Source organism: Protopterus annectens, chromosome 3.part0, assembly GCF_019279795.1.
Source record: "Protopterus annectens isolate FY-2018-M chromosome 3.part0, PAN1.0, whole genome shotgun sequence".
Classification (NCBI taxonomy): domain Eukaryota; kingdom Metazoa; phylum Chordata; order Ceratodontiformes; family Protopteridae; genus Protopterus; species Protopterus annectens.
In genome coordinates, this window is record NC_056731.1 from 477,004,620 (window position 1) to 477,028,610 (window position 23,991).

At 42.1% G+C, this 23,991-nt stretch overlaps 1 protein-coding gene across 2 annotated transcripts in view; it reads right to left on the minus strand.

Annotated features, from left to right (window-relative positions):
* The window catches only part of HIVEP1 (HIVEP zinc finger 1), a 1,195,522-nt gene that overhangs the window by 964,320 nt on the left and 207,211 nt on the right, over nucleotides 1–23,991 (minus strand). For both annotated transcript variants that reach the window (XM_044064901.1, XM_044064900.1), the window contains exon 2: nucleotides 17,545–23,634. In XM_044064901.1, coding sequence (XP_043920836.1) covers nucleotides 17,545–22,644 — 5,100 coding nt within the window. In that variant the 5' untranslated portion in view covers nucleotides 22,645–23,634. The remainder of the gene's footprint in view (nucleotides 1–17,544; nucleotides 23,635–23,991) is intronic.

Sequence of the window (23,991 nt, forward strand, 5' to 3'; positions counted from 1 at the left end):
ACATGTATAACTTTTAGTCAAATATTGTATAATATATAATATTTTTACAGAGTTATCAACTTCCTGGGTTAACATAAAGTTCCTTTTATAATATTAGGTTTTATAACCAACACAAAGTATAGGATAGTAGCCATTACATTGTTTGCAAGTGTCTGTATTTTTAAATCTTAATAGTTAATGATTTGTCATGAAGTTTTGGCGCCGATTTTGAGTTAAAAAGGGAGCAGTAGCCGAAGCATATTGTTCTGATGAAGTCTGCCTGATGGCGGATGAAAGCGCTTAACGTTGTTTGAAGTGGTTTTTATCTGTGAATTTTTATGACATCTTGAACTCATTAAACGGTTTTTAAGGGAAGCTGCGTATAGCCTTTATTGCCGGAATCCAACCTGATCGAGTGTTGTTCCATCAAGTGGATTGTGCTACATATATTTTTTGAGTTTGCAATCATACTTAGACATACTATCAATACATGTAACTCCGTATGAATTGCAGAAGGACTGGGCACATTGTGGGTGCTGCGAAGAGCACTTTTGGCTGACATCTAAGAGTGAAACAATGCTAATTTCATGAACTTTAACCGTACATTGACTTAGGAATGGGGTCCATTCCCGTCACGGTGTTAAAAACCCAAAAGATTTGGAGAAATCAAAAAGGGACAGGTATATCTTGCAGAGGATACCGCAAAGACTACCCATCCACATAAAACAAAGTTCATCCCTGTCCATTTTCAAATGCAACTTACAGCTATGGATGGGAAGCAGAAGACTTACCCCAGGACTGTTTCCTATACTACTAATGAACAAAGGCAGCTCCTCAATGCTTTATCTTACCCATGGGTTCCCTTAAATTATCTATGGTATGATCCCAGTTATTCTCATTATGAGTAATATATAATTACCAACCTTGTAATAGTTATCACAATAATATAGCATTATCAACCATGGGATGGGTAAAGCCAATCTATAACCAAATAGAATAGGCTATTTCAAGCACAAAAAGGGGAAATGGCTAGGCTTAAAATGGCTCACAAAGGTAACTAGCCTAGCACTTACCTAAGGACATATGAACAAAACATTCCTCATACTTTCTCAATTAGCTAGTATAACCTTTAACATATGACCTGACAATTCTGAAATCTAGAAATCAAAGTTGCAAAAGCCCACATCTTTCCCCAAAACTTATCAGCAGCTTTAACATCCTTGTCAGAAGGAGAAAGATTACAGTTAACAAAATAGTTGGCAGCAGCTGGAGTAACTAAAGTTATAGCTGCTGTGTCAGTTCTGGGATGTGTGTATAAAAACTTGATAGAATGTACATAGATCCTCAGTCTATCTTCTTTCTTAGGATCAGCACGTTGTCTGCCAGGGAAACGATGGGCTGTGATAAATGGATCTTCCAATGCTAACAGCGCTGGGGTGATGGGTGAAGGTTCTGGGAATTCTATTTGTAACAATTCATAGTATTTTCTAAGGGAATAAGAACTCTCAGTGCCCACCCCAATGAAAACACTGGCACATTCTGGCATTCCAGAAATAGTCTTGGAGGAAAGAGAATTCTTCATAGGGAGATTGAGATAACACACTCTCCTCAGAATCTGAATCACAAATCTGAGGTGAAAAACCTGCATCTGTCCCTTCACATTCCCCTACAGGTTCAAAATATTGAACCTCCTCAGGGAAAGATGATTTCCTTTTTCTATGTTAACATAAGATGGTGCAGCAAGTGTGATATCATACTACCACACTGCTGTGAGAACTTAAGAGTTCCTGTCTATTAAATGTAGACCAATTTACTTGCCCAGGGAGAGGAATGTGGTCAGTGTAACAGTGTTGTATATTCCACCTAATCCTAATACCACTGAGGCTGTAAAACTATGCAATCACATGGGTGAGCTACAGAGCAAATATCCTGACTTTGTACACATAGCAGCTGGTGACTTTAATAAAGCAGATCTTAAAGAAGAATTACCACACTACCGTTAGTATGTGGACGTTCCTACAAGGAGTGATAATATCCTGGACAAGATGACCATTATACCATCTTGCTATTTCCAGCTTACAAACTTGCACTGGTTAGAGAGAAACCCACAAAGAAACAAATCGGTATTGCTCAAGGGGGCTATGGAGGCCTTCCAAGACTGCTTTGAAAGAATCAAATGGGATATGTTCAAGGAGGCAGCCACAGTGAATCAGCATCTAAACACTGGTGAATACACTGAGGTAGTGATGGCATACATTTCAAACTGTGCTGACGGGGTAACAAATACCAAGAGTATCACTATTAGAGCTAATCAAAAGCCATGGCTCATCCCTAAGGTTTACAAGCTAATGAAGGACAGAAACACAGCTTACAGGGCTAAGGACAAAGCAACCCTAAGTGTAGCAAGAGTTAATCTGAGGATGGGTATAAAGGAGGCTAAGAAGAAGTGTGGCAGAAAGGTACCGAGACACTTTGAAGACATGAAGGATGCAAGAACACTATGGCATTGCATACAAGGGGGTCACTGAGTACAAAATCAGGTCAGCACAGCGTGAGAACAGCATCAAATTCTTGGACAGTTTGAACATCTTCTTTGGTAGATTTGAGAAAAGAAACAACAGGTTGGCACTAAAGCTACCCACTGATAAGATGATGCAGTACTCAGCCTAAATAGAGAGGAGGTAAGAAGACAGCTAAGGAGAGGGAACCCCAGGAAGGCTGCTGGTCCAGACAACATACTGGGTAAAGTGATAAAAGGCTGTGTTGATCAATTATTCACAGTGCTCAAGGAAATATTTAGCACCTCTCTTTCCATGGCAAAATTACCCTCATGCTACAAGGAAACTTTCATCATCCCGCTGCCTAAGAAAACAACTCCCTCTAGCCCAAACGACTATACACCAGTTGCTTTGACAACCACTGTTATGAAATGTTTTGAGCGGTTCATCAAAATGCATCTTTCCTCATGCCTACCTCCTGATTTTGACCTTCCGCAATTTGCATACAGTACTGACTGATCCACGGCTGATGCCATATCAGTAGCACTACACATCTCCCTTGAGCATTTAGAGGGCAAAGGCAACTATATGAAGATGATGTTCATAGACTTCAGCTATGCATTTAATATGGTGGTACCAATGCAGGTGATAGAAAAACTGGCACATTTAGGAATCAGTAAACGTCTCTGTAACTGGATCCTGGACTTCCTAAATGAGAGACCGCAGAGGGTGTGTTCAGGTAAAAACATATCAAAGTGCATCATGATAAACACCGAGGTTCCCCACAGATGTATTCTCAGCCCACTGTTATTCACCATCCTGACCTACAACTGCTATGCTAAGCTTAAATGCAATCATATCATCAAGTTTGATGATGACATCACAGTCGTGGGGCTCATCGCAAAACGAGGATTAAAGGGCATACCAAGAAGAGGTGGCATCTCTGATCAGCTGGTGCAAGGGGAACAACCTTGACCTGAATGTAAGTAAGAACAAAGAAGTTATCATTGACTTCAGGAAAAGGAGAACAAACCACCCAGTGCTCAGGATCAATGGTGAGAATGTGGAGAGGGTTAAGAGTATGAAATTCCTGGGTGTACACATACCCAAGGATCTCTAGTGGTTGGGAAATACCAGCCAACTGGTCAAGAAAGCACACCAACACCTCCGCTTTTTAAGAAGGCTGAAAAAAGCTAAGCTTCCTCCTCATATTCTCTCCACCTTTTAGAGGTGCAGTAGAGAGCATCCTCACCTGCAACTTCACAGTGTGATTTGGAAGCTGCACAGTTACAGAAAGGAAGGCGCTACAAAGAATGGTGATGGTTGCAGAGAAGGTAACAGGTTCCAGTCCTCCATTGATACATCTTTATTCTGCAAGAAGCATTCGAAAGGCCACCAAAAATTACAGGACAACACTCATTCTGCTCATGGACTGTTTAAGCATCTGGCATTGCTCAGGAGATACCAAAGCATCCACTGCAGGACTAGTTCAGCAACAGTTTCTACCCTACAGTGATTAGACTTCCGAACTCAGGCATTAGTCCCAGGGGTTTGGACACAAGTGAATTTTTATTTATTTGTGCAATATATACTTGCATATACTTCAATTGAGTGCAATATTTATTTATTATACCCATAGTCAGTGCTATTTAACTCACAAAGTGCAATATTAGACAAAAAACTTAGGCATTTCAATCTTTAGTGCAATTTGTTTTACTTTAAATAAGGTAGGTAATTTAACTCAGGGGAGGGTATTCTATTCATAAGACTGCTGGTAAATGTATCTGCTCTTTCTTGCGTGTATTGGGAGTAGTACTGTATTTGTTAGTTCTGTTTATTCCTCTACTTGTATGTGTTATTTCATTTTCCTTTGTAATCTCAAGAATTGAGCTGATGCACACAATTTCGTTTAGGCTACACGTGTGTAGTTCTAAATGACAAAATTTACTTTGACTTCAGAAACCACCTTACAGTAAGGGTCAAGACCAATATATTACTCCTGTGTTCAGAAAAACTGAATGAAGAGGAGTTAAATGTTTAGTTTTCTTGTCTCAGAATTTCTGACAGAAACGTTGGGGCAAATAGATTAAGTATTACCTGCAACAACTTCCCCAGGGATGGGCATAACATTCTAGCTAAGCAAAGTTACATTCCCTGTCTTTCTCCCATAAAGTACAGTTTTGTACCTACCATAAATGTAGATGTCCGAACTGGATAGCATCTGCAGTCATAACAACTGGGTTGTCCTGTCGTCAGGCATCCCTTCGGTCGGCCGGATTCCAAAGTCCAGGTCCGGCTTCGGCTGATGTCGCACTTCACCCGACGTCATCTCTGCTGGTCTTCGGGTATAAAGGCATCAGCCGACGCCATTTTCCTCAGTGTTTCCTGCCCCAGATGCCAGTTGCCGTCTTGGAAGGCTAAATTTTGGATAAATGCCAATGTTTCCAAAAAAAATAAAAGGCAAACACAAAAAATAAGCATGTATGTACATATATACAAACAAATACACCATAAGAGATTCCCCCCACCAGCTAGCTATTAGGAGGGAAAATACCCTAGGAGTACCACAGAGGGGAAGGAGGGAGGGTAATCCTGACTGCAGATGCTATCCAGTTCGGACATCTACATTTATGGTAGGTACAAAACTGTACTATGTCCTTCATGGATGCATCTGCAGTCATAACAACTGGGTAGAATACCATAGCCAACTAGGGGAGGAGGAAGAATAGATTATGGTGTGGTTAGGATCCCTTGCAGTACAGCAGTGGCAAACCCTGCTCGGGATCTGGAATACAGAGGTAAATTATAATGCTTGGCAAATGTATGCACGGAGGTCCAAGTAGCCGCCTCAATGATGTCCTTGGTTGCCACTCCTCATAAGAAGGCTGTGGTAGTGGCTGTTGCCCTTGTAGAATGAGGCCTTATGTTCTGTGGAATTGGTTTTCCATGAAAGGAGTAACAGAATCGTATGCAAATTCCTATCCATTTGGAGATTGTCTGTTTGGAAATAGGTTTTCCTTCCCTTCCTGTTGCATAGGCTACAAAAAGCTGGTCAGTTTTTCTGTTACTTTTTGTTCTGTCCAGGTAGTAGCGTAGCTGTCTATGTACATCCAAGGTATGCAGCATTCTTTCTCCTCTGTTTTGTGGGTTGGGGAAGAAGGTAGGTAGGTGGATTGCCTGGTTTAAAGACACTCTGGATACCACCTTAGGCATAAATGTAGGGTTAGTCCTCATGGACACTCTATCTTGGTGGAAGATTAGGAAGGGTTGTACTGCCATTAGGGCCTGAAGTTCAGAAACCCTCCTTGCTGAGGTTATTGCCAGTAGGAAAGCAGTTTTCCATGATAGATGCTGTAGTTCCGCTGTTGCTGCTGGTTCAAAAGGTGCGAGTGTCAATTTTTCTAGCACAAAGTTCAAATCCCAAGCTGGCAATGGTGGTTTCCTAGGAGGTTTTACATTCTTGATCCCTCTGAGGAACTGCCTGAGTAAAGGATGTGAAAAGACAGGTGGATCAAAGCTGTATTCTGCTGAAATAGCTGATGCATGTATCTTGATGGAGGAATAGGACAGGCCTGTATGTAGAAGCTCTGCCAAATACTCCAGAATGTTAGCAATATCTATATTCGACACATCTTTTCCTCTTTCAGCACTCCAAATGACAAACCTTTTCCATTTTCCTGCATAGTTCCTTCTTGTTGAAGGTCTGCGGGCTTCAAGGATAATGTCTTTAACCCTTTGGGAAAGTTCTGGATTAGTTGCTGCTATGTGATGTTCCATGCAGTCAGTTGCAAAGTTTTTAGGTTTGGATGCATGATGCTGTAGTTGTTCTGAGTTAACATCAAAGACATCAGGGGTATTGACCACATTTTGTCCCAAGACATGCTCCTCAGCAATGGGTACCAGTGTTGTCTTGGCCAGTTTGGAGCTATCAGGATTATCCTTGGACATTCCTCCTTGATTTTTAGTAATACCTTGTGTATCAAGGGAAGAGGTGGGAATGCATATGCTGTCAGATCTTTCCAGCTGAAGGAGAGCGAATCCACTTTCCATGCAAGTGGGTGGAAAGTCCTTGTGCAGAATTTTTTGAGCTGGTGATTGAGAGGGGAAGCGAATAGATCTATCTGTGGCATTCCCCATTTCTTTGAGATGGTCTTGAAGATGTCCGGGTGTAGCATCCATTCGTGAGCATCCGAGGTGGTTCTGCTTAACATGTCTGCTACAGTATTCTCCTTTCCCAGTACAAATATTGCCTGTAACTGGATGTTGTAGCTGAGTGCCAGGTTCCAAAGGTCCAAAGTCATTCTGCATAGGGGGTATGAATGAGTGCCTCCCTGTTTGTTGATGTACCACATGACTGTGGTGTTGTCTGTCCTTATCATCAAGTGGCCTTCTTTGAGAAATGGTCTGAATTTCTGGATTGCCAGTTTTACTGCCAGCATTTCTTTTAGGTTGATGTGCAGGTGAAGCTGGTCCTGTGTCCACAATCCTTGTACGCATTTGTCCAGCATGTGAGCCCCCCATCCTAGGTCTGAGGCGTCTGTTGTGATGGTTTGGCTTGCTTGATAGTTGTGAAAGGGTAGGCCTGGGTTTGACTGGCATGCTTGAGCCCACCATAGGAACTCCTGTTTTAGGCATGGGATTAGTGGAATTTCTGCTTCTAGGCTGTGCCTGTGTTGGGACCATAAATTCTTTAGGTACCACTGTAGTTTTCTCATATGTAGTCTGGCATGTGGAACCAAGATTATGCATGATGCCATGAAGCCCAAGGCCTGCAGAACTTTTCTTGCTGTTAGCTTGTTTTGTCTTGTTAGTGCCAAGAAATAAAGAGGAAGTTCTTTTTGTTTTTCTGCAGTTAGGAATGCCATTTGTTTTACTGTGTCCAATTCCGCACCCAAGAATGTCCTTGTTTGGGATGGTATCAGCCTTGACTTTTGTAAATTGACTGTGTATCCCAGTGCTTGTAGCAAGTAAATGACCCTTTGTAAATCTGTTGTCAGCTTGCTTTTGTTGTACCCTTGTAGCAGGCAGTCGTCCAGGTATGGGTAAATTTGGATTCCCTGTAGTCTGCAGTGGGCGATTACTGATGCCAGGCATTTTGTGAATACTCTGGGCAGTAGATAAGCCAAAGGGCAATGCTGAGAATTGATAGTGCTCTGATCCTGCAAGAAATCTGAGGTATCTTCTGCAAATTGGTCGAATGGGGACGTGCAGGTATGCCTCCTTGAGATCTAGAGTTACCAGCCAACACTCCTTGCCCAGCATGGGAAGAAGTTGCTGTAGGGTCAGCATTTTGAATTTTGGGACAATGATGTATGTATTTAAGGTAGACAGGTCGAGAATAGGTCTCCAACTTTTTTTCTTTCTTGGAACTAGGAATAGTCTGGAGTAGAATCCTTTGCCTTGTTCTGTTATTGGTACTCTTTCCACAGCTCTCATCTTTGTTAATTGCATTATCTGCTGTAGAGCTTCTGTTTTTTTGATTTGGAGGCAGGTTTGGCATTCCTCTTTTGACTGGTAAAGTGTGGAAGTGGAACCGGTAACCTTGGTCTATGGTTTGCAAAATCCACTTGTCTGTTGTGATATAGTGCCAGTTCTTTGAAAATAAGGTTAATTTTCCGCCTAATGGTGCTGCTATTTGTTCCCTGGTAGGCGGAGTAAGAATCAAGTCATTGTGCTTGTGCTGTTGTAGTGGTAGTGGCTGTGTCTGTGCCTCTGTTATTACCTTGCCACTGTCGTCCTCTGTAGGCACCCCTTCTGGGTTGATTTCTGCCTCTGGAGTGTCTATTCCTGCCCCTTTGGGATCTTGTGGAGTCAGGAAAGGACCAATCTTTGGCAGGCCAGTTCCTGCTGAACCTTGGGGGCTGAACCTGCAAGAAATCTTTAACTGTTTGTACAGATTTTGCCTTTTCTTCCACTTTCTTCATTACCTGCTGGGCAGGTGTACCAAACAAACTGGCCTTATCCATAGGAGCATCTAATAACTTAGCTTTAACATGATCCGGTAAGACCTGTTCCTTCAGCCATGCATGTCTTCTTATCACTGTGCCAGTCATGACTGATCTAAATGAAGCCTCCAGTGCATCATAGCCACATTTTAAGGAATGGTTACTAACCTGTTGTATGTTATTTACCATTTCTAATACATATTTCTTATCTATAGAGTCATCAGATGATAGCTTTTTAGTTAACTGATCAAGCATAAACTCTTGGTATTGTATCATGTGAAACTGACAGTTTAATGCTCTAGCTGAGAGAGTAGCTGAGGTGTAAACTTTTTTGCCCCATCTATCTAAAGACCTGACTTCCCTTTGAGAAGGAATAGGGTTTTTTGCTGTGGTCGAGGCTACTGCCTTAGGCCCCTGGGATATAGTTTCGGGGTCTGCAAGTGGGGCCTTGTATAGGTGATGATGAGTGTCTGGTACCCTGTAAAATCTATCTGGTTTGGCAGGGGCTGGAGGTAAGGAATCTGGTGCAGTGCAGACATCATTAAATGCATCGTCCACAACAGGGAGGACAGGAGGTATAGCTAAGGGCCTGTGTTGTGGAAGATGCAGAAAAGTCCTAAGTCTTTTTCTGTAATCTGAGAAATCCTGTTCCTGCCATTGGAATTGTTCTCGCATGGCATGTAAGGTTTCCCCAAAGGAGAATTCTTCTGGTGGAGAAGCAGCTGGAATGGATTCTTCAGCATCTGAGTCTTCATAATTGGAGAAAGGAGCCTCTGGCTGGTCTGCAATATCTGAGTCATCCATAGAATCATCAGAGGACACAGGCTCGGGGCTCTGCTCTAGGTCTCTTTTCTGGGGCTGAGAGGCCCTGTCTGGGTGAGATTGAGATCCCCTAATTAAGGATATTAAATCTTCTGCCAGAGTAAGCATTTGTGAACTAGAAGAGGGCCTGGTTGAGGGGGGTTTAACAGGCACTGATTTAGTAGATTTGGCTGCTTTAGCCCTGGCAAAGGCCTTAATAGACATGGCTGCAGGAGGCCTAGCAGCACCACGTGCTGGGGTAGAGACATCCAAAGGAATGGTGTCTGATAAGTCACTAGTAACCACAGGTGTAGGTAAAATTTCTGAGGCCGATTCAAGTAAGGTAGTAGGAACCTCAGTAGTAGTCATTGATTCAACTGTACTTTGATCAGTTTTCTCAGTTTCAGCCGAAACCGAGACACTCGCGGTTTGCTTAACCATGGTTTCGGCCGAAACCGCGGACCGCGAGTGTCGGTCTTTTTCTTTGCGTTTTTAACAATTTGGGTAGTCGGAGGATCCGACGGCATAATGTACGCAAAATCTGAGCCGAAAAACTGTTCAGCAAACTCCGACCGATGCCTAAGCGTTCGTCGGTTGAATGAAGCACAGGCCGAACAGGCTGCTACGTCGTGGTCTGGGCCTAAACAAGGCAAACAGTAAGAGTGGAAATCTTTATGAGGTATTTGTTTCCCACAAGTTAAACAGTTATTGACTTTTTCTGACATCGGCTGAGGCAAGAAAGAGTCCCCAACGGGTACTTAGCTTTAGAAGTCTTGAAGTAGTATTCGGTAGTAGTAATCTCTGGATCTGACCGACCGGCACTTGCGAACAGCTTCTGCTTGGCGCCACGCGCAAGAAAGACTGAGGAAAATGGCGTCGGCTGATGCCTTTATACCCGAAGACCAGCAGAGATGACGTTGGGTGAAGTGCGACATCAGCCGAAGCCGGACCCGGACTTTGGAATCCGGCCGACCGAAGGGCTGCCTGACGACAGGACAACCCAGTTGTTATGACTGCAGATGCATCCATGAAGGACATCCAACAAAAGTGTCTCACCCTTGCCACTGAAAGTGGTCTAACAGCTGCAGAGGATGTGGCTAACCCCCAGTCTATGACAGTTCCATGGACAACACCAAATGGATCCATGGAAAAGATAAGTGGTCTGAAGAACCAGCTTTGGTCGCAGCAGAGACACCCACCTGTGGCTGTATCAAATTAATAGTCTGCTATGATGGCAAAGCCTGCTTTTTTAACTTTCTCAATGTGGCTGGAAGAATGTGCAACCAAGAAAGCACAGTTGTGTACACTTACCATAAATGTAGATGTTCGAGTGTATTCACTGTTGCAGTCATTACATTTCGGTTATCTACTTGCAGGTAGCCCTCAGTCAGCCTGATTAACAAAGTTTTGGGTCCTGCATCGGTTGCTGTCCCTTCTTCCATGATGTCAGGTAGTCAGGGGTATAAAACATGCAGCCGACGCCATTACATCAGTTTTTTCTTGCCTCGGATGTCAGGTGCCCCCCTAACAGGAAGCAATTAAATATAAAAGTACAAAGATATACCTCCAACAAAAAAGCAAACACACCAAAAAGGCTAGTAAAGAGAAGTAGAGGTATAGTCCAAAGAAGTTAGTGGGCTGGAGGGAGGGTAACCAGGACTGCAACAGTGAATACACTCGAACATTTACATTTATGGTAAGTGTACACAACTGTACTATGTTCTTCATGTTTCACTGTTGCAGTCATTACATTTGTGTAGATTCCCAAAGCTATGGTTGGGAGGAGATATTTAGATAGCATTAGGGCCAGCTATAAGGCCCTGCAAGACTGCAGTGGGAAAGCCAGTTCTGGATTTAGAGAAAATTGGCAAATGATAATGCTTGGTGAAAGTATGTACAGAACTCCAGGTAGTAGCTTCTAGGATGTCTCTGGTAGGGACGCCTCTGAGAAGGGCTGTAGAGGTAGATGCAGCCCTGGTGGAGTGAGGTCTGATCCCCTGGGGGATAGGATTTCCATGGTGCTTATAGCAGAAAGGAATGCAATGGCTTATCCATTTAGAAATGGTTTGCTTTGAAATAGGGTTCCCCTCTGCCCCTGCAGCAAATGCCACCAGCAGTTGTTCAGATTTCCTTTGAGGTTTATTCCTGTCCAAGTAGAATATAAGTTGTCTGTGCACATCTAAGGAATGCAGTATCCGTTCCACTTTATTCTGTGGATTGGGAAAGAAGGTTGGCAAATGAATGGACTGATTAAGAGCTACACTGGATACCACCTTGGGCATGAAGGATGGATTGGTTCTGAAGGACACCCTGTCCGCATGAAAGATGATGAAAGGCTCCACTGCCATAAGAGCCTGTAATTCAGATACCCTTCTAGCTGAAGTGATTGCTACAAGGAAAGCTATTTTCCAAGAAAGAAATTTTAAGTCTGCAGTAGTAGCTGGCTTGAAAGGAGGTAGAGTGAGTTTCTCCAAGACAAACTTAAGGTCCCAGGCTGGGGTTGGAGCTCTCCTGGGTGGTCTCAAATTTTTGGCCCCTCTGAGGAGCTGCTTGAGCAGTGGATGAGAGAAGAGGGGAGGTTATGTGTTATAATGAGCTGAAATGGCTGAGGTGTGGGTTTTAATGGAGGAAAAAGACAGGCCCTTATGAAGCATCTCAGTTAAGTATTGTAAAATCTGAGGTAAATTGGGCGCTGCTGTGCTCATCCCTTGAGATTGGTTCCAGGCACATAATCTTTTCCATTTTTCAGTATAAGATTTTCTAGTACTAGGCATCCTTGCCTCTAAAATAATATCCATCACAGGTTTGCTGAGGGATGGTAAAGGAGAGATTAAGTAATTAGCCAGGCTACAAGGTTCAGTGTTAGAAGCTGAGGGTGCAGAATCTGGTTCTCCTGCTGAGACAGCAGGGAAGGAGTCTGAAACAGGTGCCATGGAGATAACCGTGTCAATGCGCAGGAGGGGGTACCAGTGTTGGCACGGCCAGTCTGGAGCAATCAAAATCATCCTTGGTTTTTCCTGTTTGATTTTTAGTAGTACTTTGGAGAAAAGAGGCAGAGGGGGGAAGGCATAGACTGATAGGTTTTTCCAGCTGAAGGACAGAGCATCCACTTTCCAGGCTTGTTTGTGGGTAATCCTTGTGCAAAATTTGTCCAAATGGTAGTTCTGGGGACAGGCAAACAGGTTTATATCTGGGATCCCCCATTTGCTTGTCAACATGTTGAAAATCTTGGTTCCAGTTTCCACTTGTGTGGGTCCATGAAGTTTCTGCTTAGTCCGTCTGCCAGTGTATTTAATTTTCCTGGCAGGAATTGAGCTTGTAGGTGCACTTGGTAGCTCAAGGCTGTGTTCCACAATGCCATGGCTAGTGCTGTTGTCCGTCTTTACTATTGGTTGTCCTAGAAGAATGTGGTCCTTGAAGGCTGTCAGAGCATTCTGTACAGCTAACATTTCTTTTTGCTTGATATGCAGGTGCATTTGACTTGGGTTCCATTTGCCCTGAATGCACTTCCCTGCCAGGTGAGCCCCCCATGCATAGTCTGATGAGTCTGTTAGGGTTTGGGCAGTAGGGGGTGGTGTGAAAGGTAGTCCCTTGTTTTGGTGGCAGGCCTCTGCCCACCAAAGGAACTCTAGGCGTAGGCAAGGTATGACAGGAATCATTGTTTCTAGGTCTTGAGAATGTTGACACCATAGGCTTTTTAGATACCACTGTAGTTTCCTCATATGCAGTCTTGCATATGGAATTAGAAGAATGCAGAAGGCCATGAATTACAAGGCTTGCAGTATTTGTCTTGCAGATAGATGGGTTTTTGTGGCCATTTGTTTGAAGTAGGTTTGTCAAATGAATTTGTTTCTCTGGCATGAGGTAAGCCATCTGGGAAGTTGTACTCAAGCTTGTTGCCAGGAATATAATTTGTTGACAGGGTACCAGGTGTGATTTCTTTTCGTTTATGGTGTACCCAAGACAAGTTAGAACCCTTTGTACACAGGCCAGATGATTCAAAAGTATGTCCTGGCTTTCTGCCTGAATTAGACAATCGTCCAGGTATGGGTATATTTGAATATTTCTTTGCCTGCAAAATGCAATAACTGGAGTTAGGCACTTGTGAATACCCTGGACGCAGTAGATAAGCCAAAGGGCAGTGCAGAGAACTGACAGTGCGTGTAGCCTGCTTTGAAGCATAGGTATCTTCTGCAAGATTCTCTGATTGGGATGTGCAGGTATGCTTCTTTTAAATCTAGTGTTACCAACCAGGCATATTTGCCTAGCATAGGAAGTAAATGATAAAAGAGTCAACACCTTGAATCTTGGATCTCCAAAAAGGTGTTTAGAGTAGACCGGTCCAGGATAGGATGCCATGAATTGTCTTTTCTGGGTACCAGGAAAAGTCTCGAGTAGAAACCTTGTCCCTTTTCCGCTTCTATTACCAGTTGAATAGCCCCATGATTAAGAGAGAAAGTACTCGTGTTTGGACCTCTGCCCACTGATTTGGGGGTAGGTCCAGCCACCTGCTTTATGTTGGCAACGTGTGGAAGTGAAATCTGTATCCCTGGGACACAATATTTAAAACCCATTTGTCCTGGGTAATGCATTCCCAATTCTTTGTATGAAGAGCAATCTTTCTCCCCAAAGGGGCAGTCAGTTGATAAGGCTTGGAAATTTTAAAAGACAGTCATTGAGACAGTTTACCATGGGGGGGGGGTCTTATTCCCAGATTTGGAAGTGGAGGCCCCCCACTGCTTAGTTCTGTGTGTCCTCTGGGACTGAAACCTGGGGGGTTTGCTGTGTCTGGGTTTGGCTTGAGAAGACCTGGAAGGGGCTGGAAAAGACCAATTCTTAGAAGGCCAGTGCCTACTAAATCTAGGAGACTAAACTTGTAAAAAATCTTTAACAGTTTGCATAGATTTAGCTTTATCTTCTATCTTTTAAGAACTTCCTCAGCCTTGTTGCCAAACAGGCAGTCCTGATTTAAAGGAACATCCAACAACTTAGCTTTAACATGATCAGGCAAAGATTGCTCCTTAAGCCAAGCATGCCTTCTGAGCACAGAGCCAGTAACAGCTGCCCTGCAAGAGGCCTCTAATGAATCAAAACCACATTGCAAAGTATGTTTTCCAACTTGTTCAGCAGAAGGAATCAACATAATTTTCTGTTTAAGCAGTCCATTAGCATGTTGCGGATACTTTAACATATGAAACTGGAAGTTTAAAGCCCTAATGGCCAAGGCTGCAGAAGTGTAAACCTTCTTACCCCATCTATCCAGCGCCCTAGAGTCTCTATCAGAAGGGGTACGGGATTTTTAGCAGTAGAAGTCTTAATGCCCTTGGGCCCCTGTGAAATAGTCTCTGGATCTGCAATAGGATTTTTAAAAAGGAACTTGTGGGACTCAAAGACCCTGTAGTACCTGTCAGGTTTTCTGGGAGCAGGAGGCAGGGTATCAAGGGCCAAACTAGATTCCGAAAAAGCATCATCAACAATGTCCAGTACAGGAGGAATAGCTAAAGGCCTATGGTGAGGTAGGAGAAGGAAATCCCTAAGCCTCTTTTTTGAATCAGAAAAATCCTGGCTTTCCCAGTGGAAATGCTCCCTTAGAGTATGTAAGGTTTCCCCAAAACAAAAATCCTCAGGAGGGGAAGCAAAGGGAATGGAGTCCTCTGCATCAGAATCTTCATAAGTAGATAAGGGCAAATCCAGATCATCAGAAGAATCAGAAACAACAGAATCCTGATCAGAAGATTCATATTCAACTTCCGTCCTAGGCCTCTTAGAAGGGGGAGGGGGGTTGTCTACCCCTGATTAGAGTTATCAGAACTTCAGTCATTCTTATCTTATCATTTGTTTTTTAGGCATAGAGGCCTGAGCATGTGGCCTGGGCATCGTTTTTTTAGGCATGGATCGAGATTTAGGCCTAAGTAAAGAAGGAGGCGTTGGTTTAAAATGTAAGTCCGTAGGCCTGAATACACCCTCAGAAGCCGGTGCCTGCGCAGCGGCTCCAGACCCATCCAAGGTAGAGACATCCGCGGGTTCCATAGTTGAAGCATCTTTCGGCATACCGGACTCCGAATGAGTCTCAGTAGAGGCCTGCAAATCAGAAGTAGAGGGTATCAGGGGCTGCGAAAGTGCCTCATCGAGTACCAGCGAACTGGCAACTGGCTTAGGAGAAGTGTCGTCGACAGTTTTGGACCCCGGCAGCCTGTCTCTGTCTTTATCTTTGCATTTTTTCAGAATCCCAGTAGTCGGGTGGCTAACCTATGACATTTCTGGATAATTAAGCCGAGAACCAAAATATTTAGAGGCGAAAATATACCAACGACAGGTAGTGCGCTGATTAAATAAAGCACAAAACCGACAGCAAGGTACGTCGTGGTCAGGGCCTAGGCAAGGAATACAGTATGAATGAAAATCTTTATGAGGTATTTGCTTTCCACAAGTAATGCAATTATTAAGTTTTACTGACATCGGTAAGGAACAAGAAAAAGTTTCCCCAATGGGGTACTTGGCTTTAGTTGAAGACTTCGGTTCTGAAACTCGAAAATGAAAATTTCAGGAGTCGGCCGACCAGCACTTGCGAACTGCTTTTGCTTCGGGCACCGCACGGCAAGAAAGACTGATGTAATGGCATCGGCTGCATGTTTTATACCCCTGACGACCTGTCGTTATGGAAGAAGGGACAGCAACCAACGCAGGACCCAAGACTTTGTTAATCAGGCCGACTGAGGGCTACCTGCAAGCAGATAACCCAAATGTAATGACCGCAACAGTGAAATCACGAAGAACATCTGGTAGTTTGTTCCATGGTTAAACCAAAAATGGTGCTAGTTTTCTGTGGAAGTTTAGTAACAATAGTTGGTAAAACAGGAATGTCATAAAAAAGTCATTTTTTTCCCCTCAAAAAATACAGTAAAAAGCACTTTAAGCACTTTCCCCAGCACCAAAAAGTAAAATAAACACAGTTTTTCTACAGAAAAGCTATTTTCAACAACTTTTAACCACAAAAGTGAAAAAGTGGGTTTCAATTTAAAAGTGCACAAAAGTAACTGGACAGTCAAAATATTTTTCCACTTTAAAACAGTTGTTTTTCACAAAAACTTAATTTAAACAACAAAAAGGTAATGGGGAAGGTTTTGTTCCATGACGAGAACTTTTCTTAGCCGACTGTTGATCCTGAAAAGCCAGCAGAGGAGCACTCTTCTCAGTGTCAGAAAAGCTCTGAAGGGCTTCGCACTCAAACCAGTCTTTCAGTCAGCTCAGCTTGAGCTGACTAATAGTCTGCACACATGGAAGGTGCCCTGAAGCTTTGGAAGCTGTTCAGCTGTTATGGCCTACTCAGGATATCCCATATAACTTAGACTATTACAGCAGTGATCAATATGAAGAACATGTAATGTTCCTGAGTAAAAGTCACCAAAGTTAAGAGAGAGTCTACAGAAAAGGCACAGGAAAGCTATGAAGGGCTTGGCACCCAAACCACTCTTTTTTTTTTTTTTTTAACTCTGCAAGCTGATTAATGGTTACAGTGAGTGAAATATGCCTTTCAGCTTTGGAAGCTGGCTGGCTCTTATATTCTTAACAGTACATAACCCATTCAGCTAAGCCAACTGCAGTCGTGATCAGTATGATGAACATAGGGTTATAACTTTCCAAAACTCTGATGAACCAGGAGTTAAAACTTGAATGGAAAGTTACTTCAAGGTTCCTCTGTCATATCCTCATATTATTTCCTTCTCACACTGCACCTATCTTATCATTTAGGAATTCTCAGTCTAAAATAGTGTGTAGGATGAACAGTCACGCTGCCTTTGAATACAATAAAGCGGTTGAAAACATAATTTATAATATGTGTTCTCCATCAGGACAAATTCTCACATTCCCATTAAGGAGAGTTGTGCCTCTTGCACCACTCTGTTTAACATACTCGGCTTCAAGGTTGCTCCACCTCAAAAGTGAGGGAGATTCCCCTTGCAATGGCCTCCAGGGATCAATGTGTACTTGCAGTTATCACACAACTGGTCATTACATACGAGTAAATTGGTAGCTCACATCCAGTCTATAACTTCAAAAATCCTCTACATACACAATTTCCAAATATAATGGACAAAATATAAAATAAAAAAATCTTCCTGCTATATTTATTCTTAAAAAAGCAACTTTCCGCATATTTTTTACTTTTCTAAGATAAAAGTATTTTACAAGTATTTACCTAAAAACGCAAGCCATAATGATCATGCTTTACAGCATAACTTATGTAAATACTTCTTTTTACAAACAATTTTCAAGATTTTATGGCAAACCTAAAACATATTAAGAAATATATCTGTTACCTTTGGCATTGCATTTTTCCACCTGATAGAATAAGCCAATATGTCAGACTTTGGACCAGTATTTATTGCTTGAGTGTAAAGTATCCTCCTCTGCTGTTGTTTACAATTAAAAAGGGAAAGCGCATTTTTTGTTTGCAGGCCAAGCAGATTGGGATTGTTAGTATTAACAGGCCATGCAGCATATGCAGATGTCTTTTGTTCATTCTGTTGTAGAGGCATGGGTCTTCTCTTCATTAAATAGCACCATGTAAAAGTTGCTGATGTCTTTAAAGTTGGAAATGACAATTGGTGTACATCTGCTGGATTTACCACTGAAAATGGGGTTGCCAGTTTTACCTGACCATGGATGTTTATCAATTTTGTTTCATTAGAAATTGTGTTAGACCTATTCTGGATACTGCTCAAAGAATTCAGCCATGAGTTATGGGTACATGCTGTAGGTGGATAGAGAAAAGGTGGACCCTGTGATTTTTGAATGTCTGTACCTGGAAGTGAATCACTGGCAGTTTCCAACACGGATGTGTCACTTGTGGGTTCTGTAATATTAGGTTTGCAGGTCTCAGATGCGTGGATGCCACATGATGACAAACTAACCTCAGAGGCATACATTTGTTGTTGGTGACCATCTTCCTGGTCTAAAGAAAAGCATTCTCTTGGTTGTGGGCTAGAGAGTTGCTGAAGCCGCACAGGCATTCCCAGCTTTGGCTGCTTATTTCTCATATCCAGCATGCTAAACAAGCTCTGTTCTGTGACACAAGCAGCATCACTCTCCTCTTTGGCTCGCTTCTGATGTTTCTCTGCTGAAATATCTAAACTATTCTCTGGTGAAAGCATGCGCTTACTTGAAGATGTAGCCTCCTGCTGAGAAAATTCTAAAGAAGGTACTTTCTGCATGAAGCCTAAATATTCTGATGCAGTCGGTTTCTTGCTTTTCAATTCCAAATCCAGAGCTTTACAAACAGATGTATCTGAATGCCTGTTCGACGACACCTTCAGATGCTGTAAGTGAGATGTTGACGCCCGAGTTACCTTAGTATCTGGAACTAATAAAACTGCATTATTAATGTTAACAGTGACAGCTGTGGATGAATTTATCTGGTCATGTGTTAGAAAAACTGGCAGCATTGTTGTAACAGCAAAATCATTTTTGGAAGCATCACTATGAACATCAAGTTGCATTACAAAAGAATTCTTTTCTTGCAGCTGGGGAAAAGAGCTATGGGGACTCATCTGCTGTGCTTGTGACATCAAATACATATGCGAGTCATTTTCAGTTTGTTTCAAAGATAGGTTTGTTGAAACTGACTTTTTAGGTAAGCCAGTAGAGACAGGAAACGTCAAAAATGGCGAGGTATTTAATGACGTGCAAGTTGAGGGAATGAAAACTGAAGGGCTAGCCTGCATCGAATTAATCTGAAGTTGATATTTTGGAACAAAGTGCTGTCTTTGTCCTTCAAATGACTCATAAGGAAAGGAGTATGAGCTCTGCTCTGCTACCTGAGATGATACTTCAGGAACAGAAACATCCTGACGACTTTTCAGAGCCTCCTTGGCAGCATGTTGCTGCCAGTTGTGTGTTACTCCAAAGGATGAAGAATACTTGTGGTCAAATTGACCATTCTGACTTAATGAGTGTGAGTCTAGTTTTGTTTTCTGCTGCACTGATGGTACTTCATGTAACAAGCACTGTGTATTACAAGCAAGCACAGGTGAAGATTTAAGAGGTGACCAAGGTCTACAGAATGGCAAGGAAGACACATGTATGGCATAATCCTGCTGACTAGTTCCAAAACGTTTACCATCAGACTGGCTACTTTCTGGACCTAGATCCAAGGACATCTGCCTCACTAGAGGTCCCCGCCTTCTTTCTATCAACGGTACATGATCAGAGCTTATGAATGCAGGTGAAACTCTGTGTAATCCTTTTTCTAACTGAGATAAAGTACTTGATGATGACATACTTCCACAATCCAATGACTTATTATGACATTCTGTAGTAACATTAACTGATGGCTGCGAGCACTTTAGCTGTTCAGATGCTGTGATACTCACGTCTCTGCAATTAACTCTAGGAACACCAAACATATACAAGCCTGTAGGAAGCATCAGAAATTCTGATGATTTGCTAGTAACGTCTACTCTTAAAGGACTATCATCAGTTCTAGGAATTTCATCCATGTCAAATGATACTGAAGTACTTGAGCAGTGAGATAAACTGCTGTCTCTACTTAGACTCCTTGAGACAGCAGAATCAAAGCCAGACTCTGTAGATGACTGTTCCATCTCTGTTAACTGAATTCTTTTCTTCTTTGGAGGAAGTTTATCAGCTGGCAATTTTGATAGTGTCTCACTACGCTGAGGTCGGCACAACAATTCTGTTTTTTCTTGCTCTACTTCTTGGATCTTTTGCTCTTTGTCGGGCTCTGCTGTAACCAGAATCTCAGGTACCTGAATATTATGCTGGCAAACAAGCTTTGCCTGCTGCAATGGAGAACTGTTCTTATGTGCATTTCTTTGAGCTTCATTCTCTTCAATTTTCAGCATATCAGACAGCACAGACAGCTGAGCTACAGGGGTAGTTAACTGAGCAGCATGACTATCATCCTGTATAACCAGTGAAGATGATAGTGAGCACTGCTGAGCTGCTTTCTGAAACTGTTGAAGGGAAACTGGAGAAAGTCTGTCAAATAAATCTGATGTCTCCATGGATTTAAGTCTGGTTGTCAAAGAACTGGTGTGCTGTATTACTGAAATGCCGTTACCTTGTTTCTTCAGTTCATTTCTTACTTGCAAAGACTCTGATACAGAACTAATGGGCACTTGTGAAACTGGAGGCGGACCCAGTTCTATACTTTGCTCAATGTGTCTTAATCCAAACTTCATTTGACAAGTTTGTACTGAAACAGTGTTGGTCTGTTGTGATCCTCTAAGTGCAGTAATGTTATAAAGAGGACTGGTGGATGTTCCTGCACTGCTGTGACAAATGCATGTTGTTGTATTTCCTAAAAGGATGCCATCATCAACAGACACTGACTCTTCACCACCAACACTTTTCAGTTTTCTTCTTTTTCTAAACTGCGGTGGTTGCTCTAATACTGATGTTAAACTAGGGCCCCTATAATGAAGGGCCTGAATCTGGGTAGAACAAGGGACTGTTCTATGTTCCATTTCTCGTGTGCCTACCACTTTACTTTTTGGTCCATGTAACTCTGAGCAATAAAACTTTTTGTGATTTTCAAAATTTTCCAACTTCCTGTATCTGTTTTTGCAAGTTTCACATTCATACATAGTTCCACGACCTTGCTGAGACTTCTTCAACTTATCTTGTGTTGACGCTTGTTCATATGATTTGCTTCTAGGCAATAACGCTATGGCAGAGGTACTATTTCTGTAACACTTTTCATCTGCAGAACACACAGGTGCAAGGTTATGGCAATCAATGGTTGTCATATCTTCTACTGCAGTTTGTCGGACTAGTGTCCGGGGGCGTTGGCGTGGGGTTGGAGGGGCAGTCACAAAGACATCATCACATAAGGAGCCCACTTTCTCATCAAATGACTGACTTCCTTGAATGTGATGCTGAGAAGGAATTCCATCAGCAGACACTGTAGAACAACCAGGTGAAGCAGGCATGGAATTGCTTCTTGTAATTGGTAAACAGTCTAATGAAGGGAATTGACAGGGAACAGAGAGAAGAAAAACCTGCTTAGATTTTTCAGTAGGGGTAAATGGGGACTTCGGAACATCTGAACTTGAGCTTTTTCTTCTTCCTGTTTGCTTTAGGTCAAAGTGGAAGGAATCTTTATATATATAGGACTTGGGTGAATCTATGCTTCCTCTTCTCGAAAGAGATGTTCGTCTCGGCTTTACACTATCCAATTGCTTAGCATCCACTATAGCTTCATTTTCCGATATTAATTTTGATATGCGTTCTTCTAAGGACTTCTTTTCTATTGGTGGATGCATTACAGAAGGCTGAACTGACATTTTGCCAGTGGCGGTCAGCTGTGTTATAGAAGTTACTGACTGATTCACAACAGTTAAACAGCCCTGGACATTTTTAGAGAAATCAGTTTCACTGGCAGACAGCAGCTGTACATAAGGACATGGACCCATTATCTGATCAGCACTATCAGAACGTGACAGGTAACCAGAATCAGTACTACCAAGGCTGTGAGGACTCAAAAGGAATTTTGCTTCCTCTTGCTGTGAAAAGTCAGAAGCTTGCTGACTCTGAAGTTCTGCATGGCATTGTCCTCTGAGAGTTTTCTGCCTTTCTTCAAGCAAGTTAATTTCTGATCGCCAGTTTAGCTTGTCATCTGCAGCAGCATGTAAAGATGGCACTATAGTCAAACCAGACTTTGAATCTGTAGTCGGACGGACTTCTTGTTTTTCTGCAGAACATTTAACAATACAATTTATTTCTGGGCTGTCTGATACAGAATGAGAGATATTTGCAGGGTGCACTAGAACCCTAGGCAAAACAGCACTTACTTTTGGCTCTGCAGTCTTCTGTTCTGGTTCTGATTCTAAAGTGCTATTACCAGAGTTACCTTCTGGAATATATCCTGAATCCTGTTCTTTCTTTGCACATGGCTGAATGCTGCTGTTTGCTTGTACAGGCACTACTAACAAATGCCTTTGCTCACATTTTGGTTCTTCAGCTTTGCTTTCATCTTCACTTTCAGCACTTTCTTCAACATCTGAAGAGAAGCACAGTGTTTTATCTGACTCTGGCAGCAGTACAGTACCACCAGAAACAAGTCCAAGTTTGATACTGTGAGCATGCGATTTTTTATGCTTGTACAGATTACTTTTAGTTTTAAATGAAATTCCACAACTCACACAAGGATATGGGCGTTCCCCTGTGTGAGATCGTAAGTGCTTTAAGAGAACACTGGGTTTGGTACAAGCTCGATTACAGTATTCACAGACATACTTCCCTTGCTTTTTATGTTTCAGGTCTTTTGTTTGGAAACTGCATGACTGTTCTGTTTCAGTGCTGAGAGAGCAAATTCCATATGTCATTTTACAAGTAGGTATGGCAGGCATCTTCAAACCCATAGTCTGAGTAGTTAATACAGAATTAGATGAATTCATCCCTAGGTGACTATGTAAGAACCTGACTTACTATACAGGATGTTGTTACCACTGGAAGAAGCTACTGTCATGTTATATATCTGCTGACATGAGAAATCCTCCTGGTTGTGACTGTGCACTGAAGATATACAAACATTTCAGCATTCAAAATGTGGCTACTGCTGCTCTCATCGAGAAAAAAATCTATGCTGGTCACCAATGCAGAGGAAAGTTGTACACAATTGCACTTTCTTATTATTCCCTGGTATGAAAGTAAGAAGTTGGCGCATCACTCAGGATGATGCTGCAGTAGCATGCCACTTTTCTCTAAAATCAGACCTAGCCTGTGGCTTCCTTAATCCTTCACACATTTTGTTTGCATTAGTTTACCTCCAAGCTTTAACTTCAGTTGGACATGAACTGAATCATTTTTGTCTCACTGTGTTAATTCTGCATGGTTACAGCAGGACATCAACAGCTCTATTTTCCATCAAAAGCTAGCTATCTGAATTGTAAGTGCTACTACAAGCCTAAGTATCTCACCTTTTATTTACAAAAAAATTAATACAGCCAGATTCACTTATATGCTGTTGTGGGACAAAGGATGATTTTCCAGTCAAATATGTCCCATTGTGAATACTTCAGTTTGCCTTCTGCACAAGGGAACATGCTGATTTAGGGAAGCAAGCCTATCTGTCCTGATACATCCAAGTCATCTGCTTCATGAGCATGTTCATAGCTAAGTTTAAACTCTTGAAAGCTGCCTTATGATGCGGTTATAGCAAAGAACTCTGTTTTCTGCATTTAAATCAAATTTTGCAAATGTTCCAAGATCCATGCTTAAAAGATATGCCACCTTCAGTGGTGCAATAAGATACTCCACTTCTTGTCATGGGACTATTCTTTTAATGTGATTTCGTTATTTTCTTCTCCCCATGCGTTTCTGCTAAACTTTTTCTTTCCTTTTCTTAACTCTTGCCATGCTCCTTTTCCCCCTAGTTGCAACAGCTCCTTTAAAAAAAAACAAAGTGACATTTTAAGACTATTAATTACAAATTGCAATTCACTTCTGACTTCAACACAAGCATTTATTAAAATGTACGAGGCACGCATTTTTTATTTATTGTACTGCACATGGTGTAGAAATAACAATCTCATAATGATCCCTAGTTATCAACTCTATATTCTAGAGGCTAACTATACCGCATAAAAGTATATCACTGCAAAGATAGACACTATAACTGAAAATGCATTGTTCTGAGCTAAAGACACACCATCATCCATGAGAAAAGTCAAGTCTGGTGTACTAAGCATATTGGTTTGCATGAAGAAAACAATTTCTGTATTCAAAATATGCTTTAATACTGA